Source organism: Anolis carolinensis, chromosome 1 (genome assembly GCF_035594765.1).
Source record: "Anolis carolinensis isolate JA03-04 chromosome 1, rAnoCar3.1.pri, whole genome shotgun sequence".
Classification (NCBI taxonomy): domain Eukaryota; kingdom Metazoa; phylum Chordata; class Lepidosauria; order Squamata; family Dactyloidae; genus Anolis; species Anolis carolinensis.
The window spans coordinates 256,810,360-256,825,628 of NC_085841.1; the positions used below are offsets into that span (position 1 = coordinate 256,810,360).

The 15,269-nt window shown below is 38.9% G+C and overlaps 1 protein-coding gene across 5 annotated transcripts in view; it reads right to left on the minus strand.

Annotated features, from left to right (window-relative positions):
* The window catches only part of nckap5 (NCK associated protein 5), an 856,064-nt gene that overhangs the window by 476,207 nt on the left and 364,588 nt on the right, over nucleotides 1-15,269 (minus strand). For all 5 annotated transcript variants that reach the window (XM_062975038.1, XM_062975005.1, XM_062974931.1 and 2 more), the window contains one exon: nucleotides 993-1,056. In XM_062975038.1, the coding sequence (XP_062831108.1) occupies nucleotides 993-1,056 (64 nt within the window). The remainder of the gene's footprint in view (nucleotides 1-992; nucleotides 1,057-15,269) is intronic.

Genomic DNA, 15,269 nt, shown 5'->3' on the forward strand with positions numbered 1-15,269 from the left:
TCTGCATTGTTCACATGTTAGTATAGTTGTGTAAATTACATTTCTCATTATGTTCACACACCACATCTAAACACTCAGCTGACACACTAACTTGTCGCAACACAGTTTGGAAAGCTCTGGTCTACAGAATCCTTTTGGCATAATCAATTGCCTTCACTGAGTATTTCCCTTAACAGAAAAGCTAATCCATAAATGCTGAGCATGTTCATATATCACTGTCAACCATAGTTTAACACAACAAGTATCAGTCTCTAGGAGACTTCTTGAATCCTTGGGTTTGTGTGCTCTATTTCACCAAATATAAGAATTTACCAGAATTTAGTTTCACCATTCTTATTGCTACATACTAACCAGCATTCTTGTTTCATGTAACCAGGAACTACCCTTTAAAACAAATTCTGGTTAACTGCTAAACAATCTATCTAAAAGTGCTGAGGTGAGGAATGGGAGGGTTGCTGATAGTTTAAGTGACCAAAGTTTGTTATAAACCGTGATCCCACAACTCAGTTCAAACAGACATTATTTATCAAGCTGTTCTGGAAATGGAAAATACAAGAAAATTCACTAAAGCTCAATTCACTGGCAAAACAAGGTGAATTCAGTTCTAACATTTTACTTTTAAAAAGAAAATTACTATTGCAAACAAGACAGTGAGGCAAAGAGCACGATCAATCTTTTGGCTGTTTTCATTGCTTTCTTTGTCAGTAATTACTAATCAAGTGTATCTAACAGTCTCAAATTGCCTATTTATGTGCCTAATTACTATGATTTTTCACACAGTCATCAGCAAAGGAAGCCAGAATGATAACATTTTCCCTGGGAGTCTCCCACAACTCCTGACCTCAAAAGAAAGAATGCATTTCTAAAGAGCATTGCCTCATTGATAAAAAACTGGCCACTTCTATTTTGGTTCTAATGAAAACAAGTGCCTTTGAAGTTTGAATGGGAAGGGGACAACTGGAAATGAAGAGCAAATTACTTCCAAAACTCACCATTGTTTTGTCACTCTTACTTCGTGCAACTTCCTGCTGCAGCCGAGCCACAGACAGCTTCTCCCTACAGAAAAAAGCATAAATAACAATTAGATTTTTGGTAGCTGGGAAAACATATAACTTATATATCTTTGGAGAATTCTTGCTCATTAGTTGAGCAATCCTGAAGGCAGTGTTTACTTTCCCTGTTACGTTTTATAACATACCTTTTAATAACTTGTATGCCGTATTTGCACTTCTAGCCAGAAAAGGTGATTTCTGGTTAGGAAATGTGAAAGAAAACCACACACAAAGTGCATACACACATGAAAAATAGCACACTGTCTATACAGACCCACCCAGATTGACAGTACTACATGCCTCCAGTTTGTAGGTGAAGTTGAACTATATGGATGGGTAAACATATGCATTATTTCTGCCATTTCTCTGCACATGTGCTGAAAATCTAAAATCTTTTAGCATAGCATATGCAGCTGTAAGACCGAAAAGTGTCCCATTCCGCAGAAGATATAACTTCAATAAAGCTAACTGGACAAAGTTTACAGAGACCTTGGAAGCTGCTATTTCTGATATAGAACCTTCTATAGAAAATTATGACCTGTTCGTAGAAGCTGTGAAAAGATCCTCAAGGCTCTCAATCCCTAGAGGCTGTCGCACAAGCTACCTACCAGGCCTAAACGAAGAATCACTAAATCAGCTACAAGAATATCTCAGATTATTTCAAGAGAACCCATACAGTGATGGGACTATAGCAGCAGGCCAAAAACTATCTACAGCCTTAGCTAATGCTAAGAAAGACCGTTGGATAGAGCTGCTTGAGAACCTGGACATGTCCAAGAGTAGCCGAAAAGCCTGGCAATTGCTGAGACGCCTGGATAGTGACCCTCTGGTCAACCCTGGACACGCGAACGTGACACCAGATCAGATAGCTCACCAGCTAATTCAGAATGGGAAAACCAACTGCAGCAGAATAAAGATGAAAATCAACAGGGTGCCAGAACTTGAAACCCACCAGTTGTCTTGTCCTCTAAACCTGAAAGAACTCAGAGAAGCCATCAAGCGAGGTAAGACTGGTAAAGCACCTGGCCTAGATGACCTGATGATGGAGCAAATCAAACACTTGGGGGCCAAAGCTGAAAACTGGCTTTTGAAATTCTACAATCAATGCCTGGCACACAAACAGATTCCCAGAGCATGGAGGAAAACTAAGATAATTGCCATCTTAAAACCTGGTAAAGATGCCTCCAATGCCAGGAACTATCGACCAATCTCCCTCTTATGTCATCTATATAAAGTCTATGAGAGGATGCTATTAAATTGACTAGGACCTGTTATCGAACCCAAGCTTATTGCACAACAAGCAGGTTTCAGACCAGGGAAAAACTGTACAGGTCAAATTCTTCATCTGACTGAACATATCGAGGAAGGCTACGAGAAAGGCTGCATTACGGGAACAGTTTTTGTGGACCTTACGGCAGCCTATGACACGGTGCAACATAGAAAAATGCTACATAAAGTCTACCATATCACCCGGGACTTTGACTTTACAAAAACTGTCCAGACCCTCTTAGAAAACCGCAGCTTCTATGTGGAGTTTCAGGGCCAGAAAAGCAGATGGAGGAGGCAAAAGAATGGTTTACCCCAAGGCAGCGTTCTTGCACCGACCTTATTTAACATCTTCACGAACGATCAGCCACTACCACCACTCACAAAGAGCTTTATATATGCTGATGACCTTGGCCTTACAACACAAGCAAAAGATTTTGAAACAGTTGAAAAGCAACTCACCAATGCCTTGAAAGATCTCTCCAGCTACTACAAAGAGAACCACCTGAATCCTAACCCTGCCAAGACACAAGTGTGTGCTTTCCACCTACGTAACCGCGAAGCCAACAGGAAACTGAAAGTTACTTGGGAAGGCCAAGAGCTCGAACACTGTTTCCATCCTAAATACTTTGGTGTCACCTTAGACCGAACACTAACATATAGGAAACACTGCATGAACACCAAGCACAAAGTAGCTGCACGCAATAACATCCTGCGGAAACTGACTGGCAGCACATGGGGTGCAGACCCACAAGTAATAAGAACATCAGCCCTGGCCTTGTCTTTCTCAACTGCAGAGTATGCCTGTCCTGTTTGGCACAAGTCTGCCCATGCAAAGCAGGTGGACATAGCACTGAATGAAACATGCAGAACCATCACAGGATACCTTAAACCTACACCTGTTGATAAACTCTACAAGTTAGCTGGCATTGCCCCTCCTGACGTGCGACGGGAAGTTGCTGCTAATGGTGAGAGAAAAAAGGTCGAACATTGTGAAAGCCACCCACTGCATGGCTATCACCCTCCTCCCACCAGACTCAAATCAAGGAAGGGCTTCATGAGAACCACCACTCTTCTTGATGTTCCTCCAGCAACAGTAAGGGTGTCCCTCTGGGTAGCTAAACCTGGCAATTCTAACTGGATGGCCCCCCAAGAGGGTCTTCCTCCAGGGGTAAACCAAGAATGGGCAACTTGGAAGTCCCTGAACAGACTCAGAAGCGGAGTGGGCAGATCAAAAGACAACTTGGCAAGGTGGCACTACCTGGAGGAATCCTCCACCTTGTGTGACTGTGGATCTGAACAAACAACTCAGCATATGTATGCTTGCCCACAATGCCCTGCCTCATGTACGGAGGAGGAGTTGTTTAAAGCTACAGACAATGCGGTTGCTGTTGCCCGCTTTTGGTCCAAAACTATTTAGTTGCTTGTGATTTCTTTTCTTTTTATTTTATTTCCATTATTTGAAATGTATTTGCTGTACCAATGCTTTTGACACGAAATAAATAAAGCATAGCATAAATATGTACAGTACTAAAAACCTTTGTAGAGATGTTGTAGAGAAGTCACAATTTCTGCATGCTCAATTGAATATCATGTTTCTGCTCCTCTCCCATGAGAGTTCTCTTTATGAATAAAGCCATACTTGCAAGTTACCTCAAAAACCACAACACCCAAGTACTGATATTGAGTTTATAAATAAGGAGAATTTCAAAGAGTGAAAAAGACTGGGAAGTTACCAATTCCATTCTTTCTTAGCCTGGAACACTCATCATCTCAGAAAACCTAAGAAACGTAATCAATCTGCCCAATCAACTCTTCCCAGCCAAAGACGTTTCTCTGCGATAGGCAAATATTGTGAGTTTTTAAAAACACTTTTGAAATTCTGGAAAGATGGTGCTTATAAAAACCAGCATACATCTTTAAGGGATACCACCAGTACCTACCATAATGTGTTCCAAGAAACAATCCCATGAGGAACTTCATAAAAAGCTTCAACAGTGCTGACAATAGCAACTCACTAGCAATTCTGCTCTCTGCCAAAAAGCCCCATTGAGAAGGGTTGGATCAAGTACAAGTGAGAAAACCGTGCCAGCAATGCTCTTTTGTGAATCAATCCGTTAGGAGGGGTAAGTGGGTAAAAAAAAAGAGCCAGTAGAGCAAGGAGTGGAAAAACCTCCCAGATAGAGGTTTATGTGGATCCGCAGGATTCCGTATGATTAATGGTCATTGTGTTTGGAAAATTATGACTTCAGACACAAAACTAGTCTGACTCTAATAATAGGCACGAATTAAGTTAATAAATTTTCTTTGTACATATTTATTACCCATTTTATCTATGTCCATGGTGCGACTTGAAGCTCTATTTTAACAAAATGAGGGAGGAAAAATTCTCATCAAGTAATCTAAACAGGAAGCTCTTAGTTTTATCGTTTCCTAAGAGGCAATATAGTCTCACTGTGATATCTGGGTATTTGAATAGTTACTTTTCCTACTCTTACATTCGTCCACTTTTGTATTTCCCACTTCTGCAGTTCATTTTAATTTGTTGATAAGAAGTCTGTATTAAAACAAAGAATATTTAGATGTAGTTGTATGGCCTCAGAATGTAATTAATGTTTTTATTATTTTCATTTTAACGTACAAACTATTTGGTAATATAAACAATAGAAAAGGAAAACAAATTTCACAAAGTTCTGCAAAAATTTGCAAAGAAGACCTTTAACAGGCCAACTGGAGAGCAGTTTCTTTCTTTTGCTAATGTTTGCGCCTTCCTGTAAACTACACACACAATGTGTTCTTTACTTCCTAACTTAAACTACTTTGTGCTATTTGGAAATAAGATTGGTTACTCAAGTTAAGCCATGGATATTTTTTAAAAATCAAAATCAATTTACAAATCTGGTTTGTTCCTTATATCCAAAAAATAATTCCTTACAGCTCAATTTTTAAAATAAAGGAGTCAAACTACAAGTTCATTGTTGCAACATGTTTAAAGAGCTATCATCTATGATTTCTACTTGGCTTAGAATACTGACCTAAACAGACTGTAATTATGAATGATTTGGTTGTAAGTATGGGGATTTCTTGATTTTTATCCCACCTTTCTCCTGATATAAGAACTCACAGTTACATGAAAACAGATCCAAATGAAATCAAGATCTCTTACTACTAAGAAGACATATAAGAGACTGATGTGTGAATCCTAGCTAGTGGTCAAAATGTGCCCTTAATGTTGGTCTTGTGCTTTATTATACTTTATGCTTGAGCAACTGAGAAACTAATGCCAAACCATTTCTTGAACTGTTTACACAAAAAACAGCTGAGGGATGGGAAACGATGGAAAAAACAATACAGGTCACTACAGTTCCTATCCTTTATCTTGGCTGCCTGTAAACAGCAGCCTTTGGTTTATTTTATCCCTGGGAGATGTGAAAGAAGTGATTAACTGTTCCTATTCAGTCTTTCATAGCAATGAAACATCATTTGAAGTCCAGTGATAGATTTTATATTATGACACAATGAGATTTTTGAATCTATTTACAATTTTCACCAATGCTCGGAACATGCAACACTAGAGTAAGGAGTCATGAACAAATGAGCATTTGAGAACAGTTTTATTTTTAAGAATGTTTAGCAAATGTTTAGCATGCAAACAAAATGCAACACAATTTAAACTGTTTTTTTAAAAAACTTTTAGATTAGTAAATCAATGTATTGTTGGAACTGTAGTACAAGCCATACATGTGAAATTAAATTAAAAGTACAAAATTAAAATACCTAAGAGTAGTTGGAACGTGATTAAAAATACCAAGGTTAATCCTAAGAGTACAACTCAGCCAGATGTCTCTCAGGATTAGCTGGTACAATTCTCTTTCTAATTTTAAAAGATAACACAGTAGAAATAATCATTTGATAATGGACATAAGGAAATGGAACTGCCAACAAGTAGTTAATACATTCCACTTTTGATCCAGTGTGAAGCTATCAGTGATCGCATACAATGTCCTTTCTCTTATTGCTTCATAAAAGAGACAGTGTCAAACATAATGTTTAATGTTCTCTGCTTCTACCTGACTGCAAGGGCTAAAGGTGTTGCTCCACAGAGATTTTACAAAATCTGCCCTCAAGTTATGCTGAAGGCAGAAGTCTGAAAATGTAAGCTAATACATGCCTTCATTGACAGTATGTCGGTGAATAGTAGGATTCCCCCGCCCTTTTAAAACACAGGTACCACGAGGAGAAGAACCTCAAACAGTAAACCAGATGAGCAACTCAATTAGGGATCCTGCTTGAAGAGCCAGTCTCAAAGTCTGTGTGTGTGTGTGTGTGTGTGTATCACACGCATGCATGCACATTATCTCTAATGTAAGATGTAGGAAATATTTTATGGATTGGGTTCAGCACCTTGGATATTTACTGTCAAGTTTGAACTAAAATATACTGCCACGTGAACATAAAAGCCACTATCTGCCATAGTGTTTAAAGAACAGTGTGGACTTCAGAATGAAACCCTCACAGCAACTCTATTACGTAAATCATTTCTTTACTTGGTACAGTCCTGTGATGGTCTTTGAGGATGTAAGAGGTAGATAAACATCCCTGGTTTATTGTAAGTTCTGTTTATCCCTTTGAATTCTATTGAGTAAGCAACTACACTCCATTCATTTTTAAGGGGCTTATGCTTCAGCAGAGCCTGGTACTGGTGGATGGCACTTTGTGCTTAAGGTTCAGTTTGGTGCCCTGCGGGTTCAGTGTGGTAAATGAACACTATACATTTTGCTTCCTAATTAGTTGAGCTGAAGTTTATAATGCGAAGAATCATTAGACATCAAGATGAAAAACCAGCCCTATATTTAGATCACTTTAGCAATCTGAAATTATTATGAAGATAAAAGATACTCAATAGATATCATTGTTAATGATTTTGCAAATGGTATAATCTATTAATGTAAACCTTTTTGTGAGCCAAGATAATTCTCGGAAGCAGAGCCATGGTTCTGTCAGGTAAATACAAGAAAAAACAATGTTCTTTCTTTTTTAGCCATATATAACTTGTTTGAACTATTATTGTATTTCTTTTCTTAGTACACTTAAATTAAAAAAATCTGTTTGTTTGACACATATATCTTTAAAATGCATTTTATTCAAAATACAGACTAAAATACAGGATATATTTATTACATCAATGATATGGAAACCATATTTATTATCATGTGAAATCAAGCAGATTATGGTGAACGATGAGCTTTTAGCTCCAGCTTCTGCCAACCTAGCAGTTTGAAAACATGCAAATGTGAGTAGATCCAGGGGAAGGTAACAGCACTCCATGCAGTCATGCCGGCCACATGACCTTGGAGGTGTCTACGGACAACACCGGCTCTTCGGCTTAGGAATGGAGATGAGCACCAACTTCCAGAGTCGGACACGACTGGACTTAACGTCAGGGGAAACCTTTAGCTTTACCTTTTATGAGGTTAGAAGTTGGCATTTCTCAAACAAATCATAGTTAATTTTAACCACTACTCTGAAGTTGGATTCATTCACATTTCCTTAAACAGACAATAATTCTTTCTTCCACCCTGGACATACCACAGATATATATACACTCCACTTGCCTCACTGCCAACAGAACCTCTGAAGATGTCAGTCACAGATGCAGGTGAAACATTAGGAGAGAAAGCTGCTGAAGCATAGCCATACAGCCTGAAAAATTCACAGCAACCCATAAGGTAGATTGTTTGTAGTTACTGAGGTTTTTATGTTTAGGATGTAGTAGTATTATTCTAGAAAATTTTTTTTGATCTTTTGTTGTTGATGAGTTTTTTGTATGTTTGTATGTAGGTTTTATTTTAATCTGTTTAAATAAAATATTACAAAAAAACCTCTACACAATATTTTTATAAGTTAATGTGCATAAATTTATAATTCAATATACATTAATCTCTCAAGGTGTCTTTTCACTAAACATCTTGCAAGATGAAGTTTTGCACAAGTATAGTTACATTTCCCTCTAAAGTAGAGGAAAGCAGAGGTTGCTGATACTTTCTCAATTATAGTTTTTTCAGTACTCTAACAAGATACAAGGAAACATTTACAGGCTACGAGCTTGAACACTGTTCCCACCCTAAATATCTTGGCATCACCTTAGATTGAACACTAACGTTTAGGAAACACTGTGTGAACACCAAGCACAAAGTAACTGTAAGTAATAGCATCCTGCAGACACTTACTAATAGTACATGGGATGCAGACCCAAAATTAATAAGAACATCAGCCCTGGCCTTGTCCTACTCAACTGCTGGGTATGCCTGCCCCGTTTGGCATAAATCTTCCCATGTGAAGCAGGTGAAAATAGCACTGAAGGAAACATGTAAAATAATTACAGGATGTCTTAAACTTACACCTGCTGAGAGATTTTATAAGCTAGCTGGCATTGCCTCCCTGATGTGCGATAGGAAGTTGCTGCTAATTGCGATAGAAATAAGGCTAAACAATGTGAAAGCCACCCACTGTATGGATATCATCCTCCTCCCAGTAGACTTAAATCAAGGAAAAATTTCATGAGAACCACCACACCTTCTAATATTTCTCCAGCACCAACAAGAATATCCATGTGGGCAGAAAAATCAGGAAACTGGATGGTTCCCTCCAAGGGCAAACCAAAAATGGATAACTTGGAAGTCCCTGAAGAGACTCAGAAGTGGAGTTGGCAGATCAAAAGACAGCCTGGCAAAATGGCACTACATAGAAAAATCCTCTACCTTGTTTGACTGTGGAGCAAAACAAACAACTCCGCATCTGTATGCTTGCTCACAGTGCCCTGCTTCATACACAGAGAAAGAACTGTTTAAAGCTACAGACAATGCAGTTGCTGTTGCCCGTTTTTGGTCTAAAATTATTTAGCTCTTTGTGCTCCCTTTATTTTATCAGTTTTATACTTATTTATTTATTCAATGCTTTTGACACGAAATAAAAAACTAGTTTGCCAGATAACAAAATGCACACACATTGTGAATCTTCTGTTAAAATAAGTAACAGAATCTATATTCTAGAATTAATGCAGTTTGACATTGGCTTACCCTCAGTCTAAATAAATGAGATCCTCAAAAAAATAAAATATGGACAAAATGAGCATAAGGCAGTTTTAATGTTACAAAATTTCAACATAAAATAATAAACAGTAACAGCTGTTCAAGATCTTTTAACATTCGCCCACACCCACACAAAACCCTCTTTAACAATCAAAAGTATCTAGGTCTACATTTTTCCTGCATCATTTGATAGGCAGTACCTCCAAATCTAATAAATCAATGCTGTTACACGGTGCTAAATCTAGCCTAGAGGAAACATCACTGAATACAGAAACAACAAACATCAATGCCACTAAAACCATGCTTCTTCAGCTTCTACACTGTGCTTCATTGCAAAGTTCCCCTAGAAACTACTGACCACAACTAGTCTCATTAAATATTAAAAAATCCACCCCAAGGAAATGTGGCTACAGTTAATTATTTTGACACAAGCTTAATTGGAATTGTGGTTATAACACATTCATTGCTGTTATCATCTGCATGTGATTAGTGATGATTTAATAATATCTAGAAAGGAGACTTAATTATTAGCAGATTTTTGAGCTCCAAAATGCAGTATGGCAATGGAATGTGTCACTTGCCTCACAGGTGTTGCTGTTCTGTAGCAGGTAAGTGCTTTCATTCTTGGGCATCAAGACTTTTACAATGGCAGGAAGATCATGGCAACTAGTATCTGGCTGGTGAAAGCTAAATTACTGAGTAACAGTTGGCTTAGCATTATCATCTTTATGCAACTTATAACTTTCTGTCATGAAATGACATTTAAAGAAACGAGAAACGATCACATATATTGCCCAAAATATTCCTATTCTTGCTTGTGTAGAAAAGTAGATCAATTCGTACAACAAATAGGATTAGTCAATAACCCAGCCTCCAATTTTCCCAATCTAGGCCAGAATTCTGTAGTTACACTGCTATGCTGTTAATCCTGTCCCAATTCCCTCATTCTCCACTTACCAGAAGTAGTTGTCATTGTTACAAGTCTGTTTCCCTGTCTGTCAGGATACAGCTAAGTAATGTTCCTTCCTATCCCCTTCTGTGAGTGATTTCCAGTTCAACAGGTAGAAGTAGGACCTCTGTCATAATTCCCCCATGCACCAGAGGTCGCTCCCATAAGGAGGGATAGGACAGTCAGTCAGATGCTTCCCAATCAACCGAGAACAGACCCTCGTTGATCTCAGCAAATACTTCCTGATAAGTGGAGATTAGAGGACTTTCATAATTCCTACATATCACTCATGCATCAATCTAGAAAATTTAGTCAAAATATCAACCCCTTCCCCCAAAAACTGGGTTAACTTATCCATGGGCCAGTGTGAGTACTGTATTTTAATTCTTATTTTTTTAAAAAAGGAATCATCCCTTGTCTGAGTTAAGTGATGATACTGATTTATACATAAATATATATGATAGACCCAATGGAGGGATTGTGAATACAGAACAATCGCAAATGTTTCGATCTATCAAACCTTCAGATCATCCAGATCAGGAAATGCAGAATGCCAGATATTAATTGAAACAGACCCATATATGCCATGGAAGCCCCTTTATCCTTAAGTGAGGGGCTAAACATAAAGGTTAAAATCTCTAAAAACAATCAGCTTGGAGGAAATCCATATCACCTCCAAAAGACATCAGCCAGCTGAGTCAGGAAAACAGCTGTGCAATAAGGTGAGCAATAAAACAGAACGAGCCTATCTCACTGACATATCATAAAGTATAGATACTCATAACCTAGAACACTGCTTCTTAAACTGTGGGTCCTGACCCCAAATGGGTCCCTTTAATGTCTGGTTCCTTAAAAAATCTAAATATCACCTAGGGCTGTTTTAGACATTTGCACAAATCTGTTGTGCACTATTTACAGTGGGCTCTGCGGAAGATGCTTTAGCTGTACTTCATAAAAAGGAAAATCATCCTGTTTAGCAAGCTTTGTAAATGCTAATTTATTATCAATAAATATTTGACTTTTATACGTATTTTATGTACCTGGGTCACGTAAAAATTTCAAAAAGGGACCTGAGTAGAAAGGTTTAAGCAGTCCTAACCTATCGAATCTCAGACAAAAGGAGGTAGAGATGGGCACTTCTACCTCCTTGCCCAACAGATCTTATCTCCTTCTTTAACAGGATCACACTGACATTGCTTTTCTTTATCCAAACAGATTTCAGTCACAAATTCCATGTCAGCCTTTTCATTGCCGATCAAATCCTGAATGACATTTCCCTTTCCACTCGCTGACCTGATAATAGACAGAAGCACTGTTTGACCTGATGGGGTTCTACTAGAGAAGTCAGAAACATATTGGCTGGGTGATTAACTAGTAGAAGAAATAACTGCAAGTTAACCATTTTCCCTTCTCCTCTGTTGGCAACGGCGTCTTTGACCTTCACTGCAATGTTCAGAGAAATGTTCTACATAATGAGAGCAACCCATGATTAAATCCCAGCTAAATGGAGGGATTCTAGGAACTACAATCCAAAAAGTTATTTTTCCAAATGCTGGTCACAGGCAACAAAATTTCGCTCTATATGAAGCAACTGGTTCCAGGAGGTGCCATTTTAATTCCCTCCAATGCCCCAACATGATATTCCAAATCTAGTGCTGGCTGGAGAATTAGGTAAGGAATTACAGATGTGTGTGTTTGTGTGAAGTACAAGGCATTTGCCCAGAAGATGTTGTATGCTGGTGAAGCCAGATCACACAACTCCAACTGTTAGGTTTAAAGTATGGGGTGGGGATCTAAAACAGCCTTAAAGTACCAATCAATGGGATAAAATATAATTCAAATAAATATAGCATACAGCAGTGGTAAAACAAAGCATTCTATAAAAATGTGACTTTAAAAATATGGCCAAAAAAACCCTAAAGAGAAACACTACTTTATTCTGCTTTGAGTAGGAATAGATGGGAAAATTCAGAGTCTCTAATATTTTGCCAGTAACATGGAAAAAAGGACCAGGAGAGAAAAGAGTCCCCCCCCCCCAAAGCACACAGAAAGAAGGCAGGAAGAAGAGCCAGAAGCAAAGTTAACATATGTGACAAAGAAATGTAGAGTAGTGAATGTAGGTCAAAGCTTCATATACAAGAACTGTGCTTCTTTTAATATAAAGATACACTATATAAAGAAAAAATGTGGGAATATTTGATCATCCACATTATGTTACACTGCAAATCTCAGCAGCACTAGAAAAAAAGTCACTGCTGGGAATTGTAGTATCAAAATATGACTGCATGATTAGACAAACCTGCCTTAGAACTTACATAGCTATAGGGTTTTATATTGTTGCAATTTGCCTTAAGTCAACACTTGATTATAGTGACACTAGCTGTGCCCAGCCACGCGTTGCTGTGGCTTAGTCTGGTGGTGTTGGTCAGTCTACATTAGGTTGTATTGATGCTGTGACCTCCACCTTCTTTATACTCACATTAGTAGTAGTATTTGAAGTCTGTTACCTTGTTCAATTTTTGTGTTGATTGATAATTGCTTGAGATCCCTGTTGTCTTTGGTTTGTTGTTAGTTGTAATGTCTGATTCTGCTGAGTGCGGTTTATATTTTTATTGTGGTACAATAGTCTTTCTTTTGTTTTGCCTGTGTAGGTGTTTATTATTATTGTTGTTCTAGTGGTCATGAAGGTTGGATAAGTTGGATGCTACTGTATTGTTTTATGGAGGCCCAGTGTAGCACTGACTGGCCTCTCAGCCTCAGTGCCTGGCTGCTTCTTGCCTGTGATGGTGTTGATTCTTGTTGTTGTTGTCATTGTTATTATTGTAATTGTTTTTTTTTGGAGGCCAAGTGTGAATGTAGGGATTGGGGAAGTGTTGGCGTTGTTGTGAGTTTTGTGGGTCCGGATTGTGGTTTTGTGGTGTGGTTGTGTTGTTACAATTGAGAGGCAAGGCTTTTGTGTTGTGTTGTCAAGTTTTGTATTTCTGGGGCATTTAGTTGTGTTGTTATAGTCACGATGCACTGTTGTGAGTTTTGTGGGTCCGGATTGTGGTTTTGTGGTGTGGTTGTGTTGTTACAATCGGGAGGGAATGCTTTTGTGTTGTGTTGCCAAGTTTTGTATTTCTGGGGCGTTTAGTTGTGTTGTTATAGTCACGATGCGTTGTTGTGAGTTTTATGGGTCCAGATTGTGGTTTTGTGGTGTGGTTGTGTTATTACAACCGGGAGGCAAGGCTTTTGCATTGTGTTGTCAAGTTTTATATTTCTGGGGCGTTTAGTTGTGTGCCAAGTTTCGTATTTCTGGGGCGTTTAGTTGTGTTGTTATAGTCACGATGCGTTGCTGTGAGTTTTATGGGTCCAGATTGAGGTTTTGTGGTGTGGTTGTGTTGTTACAACCTGGAGGGAAGGCTTTTGCGTTGTGTTGTTAAGTTTTATATTTCTGGGGCGTTTAGTTGTGTGGCAAGTTTCGTATTTCTGGGGCATTTAGTTGTGTTGTTATAGTCACGATGTGTTGTTGTGAGTTTTATGGGTCCGGATTGTGGTTTTGTGGTGTGGTTGTGTTGTTACAACCTGGAGGGAAGGCTTTTGCATTGTGTTGCCAAGTTTCGTATTTCTGGGGCGTTTAGTTGTGTTGTTATAGTCACGATGCGTTGTTGTGAGTTTTGTGGGTCCTGTGTGGTTTTGTGGTGTGGTTGTGTTGTTACAACTGGGAGGCAAGTCTTTTGCATTGTGTTGCCAAGTTTTGTATTTCTGGGGCGTTTAGTTGTGTTGTTATCGCATGATGCGTTGTTGTGAGTTTTGTGGGTCTGGATTGTGGTTTTGTGGTGTGGTTGTGTTGTTGTAACCTGGAGGCAAGCCTTTTGTATTGTGTTGCCAAATTTCGTATTTCTGGGATGTTTAGTTTTGTTGTTATAGTCACTGCGCAAACAACTTTATCATTTTATATATATAGACTAGCTGTGCCCGGCCACGCGTTGCTGTGGCTTAGTCTGGTGGTGTTGGTCAGTCTACATTAGGTTGTATTTATGCTGTGACCTCCACCCTTCTTTATACTCACATTAGTAGTAGTATTTGAAGTCTGTTACCTTCAAGTTTTGTGTTGATTGATAATTGCTTGAGATCCCTGTTGTCTTTTGTTTGTTGTTAATCGTGATGTCTGATTCTGCTGAGTGCGGTTTACATCTTATTGTGGTACAATAGTCTTTTTTCTTGTTTTGCCTGTGTAGGTGTTTATTATTGTTGTTGTAGTGGTCATGAAGGCTGGATAAGTTAGATGGTACTGTTTTGTTTTTTGGAGGCCCAGTGTAGCACTGACTGGCCTCTCAGCCTCAGTGCCTGGCTGCTTCTTGCCTGTGATGGTGTAGATTCTTATTGTTGTTGTTGTCATTATTATTGTAATTGTTTTTTTGGAGGCCAAGTGTGAATGTAGGGATTGGGGAGGTGGATGAGCACTGAATGGCCTTGTAGACTCAGTGCATGGCTGATGCTTGCCTGTATAGGTGTTTATTATTAGTGGGTGAGTGGATGGATAGATAGAGTGGGTGCTCTCCTTGTTTCCTTTATTCCTATGCTGTTCCCTTTCTCTGCTCCAATCCTGAGCTCTCTGATAAGAACACACTGGTCAGAAAGGAGGGTAAATATAACCGGATCAATGGTCTTTCTCTCCTTTTTGCTCTTGGCCTTCCAGGCAGAGAGGGAGGGCTCTTGTACTTGGCCTTCCTTCGCTTCCCTTCCCTCTCTCCTTCCTTCGTTCTATCCGTCCCAGCCTTTCCTGCCTGCGGAGCCATGAAACTGGGTCAGTGGGTTGGATGGCGGGGAAAGGGAGAAGGAAGAGGCCTCTAATTGAAATGCATGGACTCCATGCCATGGGGTGCTGGAATTTGTAGTTTGCATCCAGTCCAAACCCTTTCTTTCTTT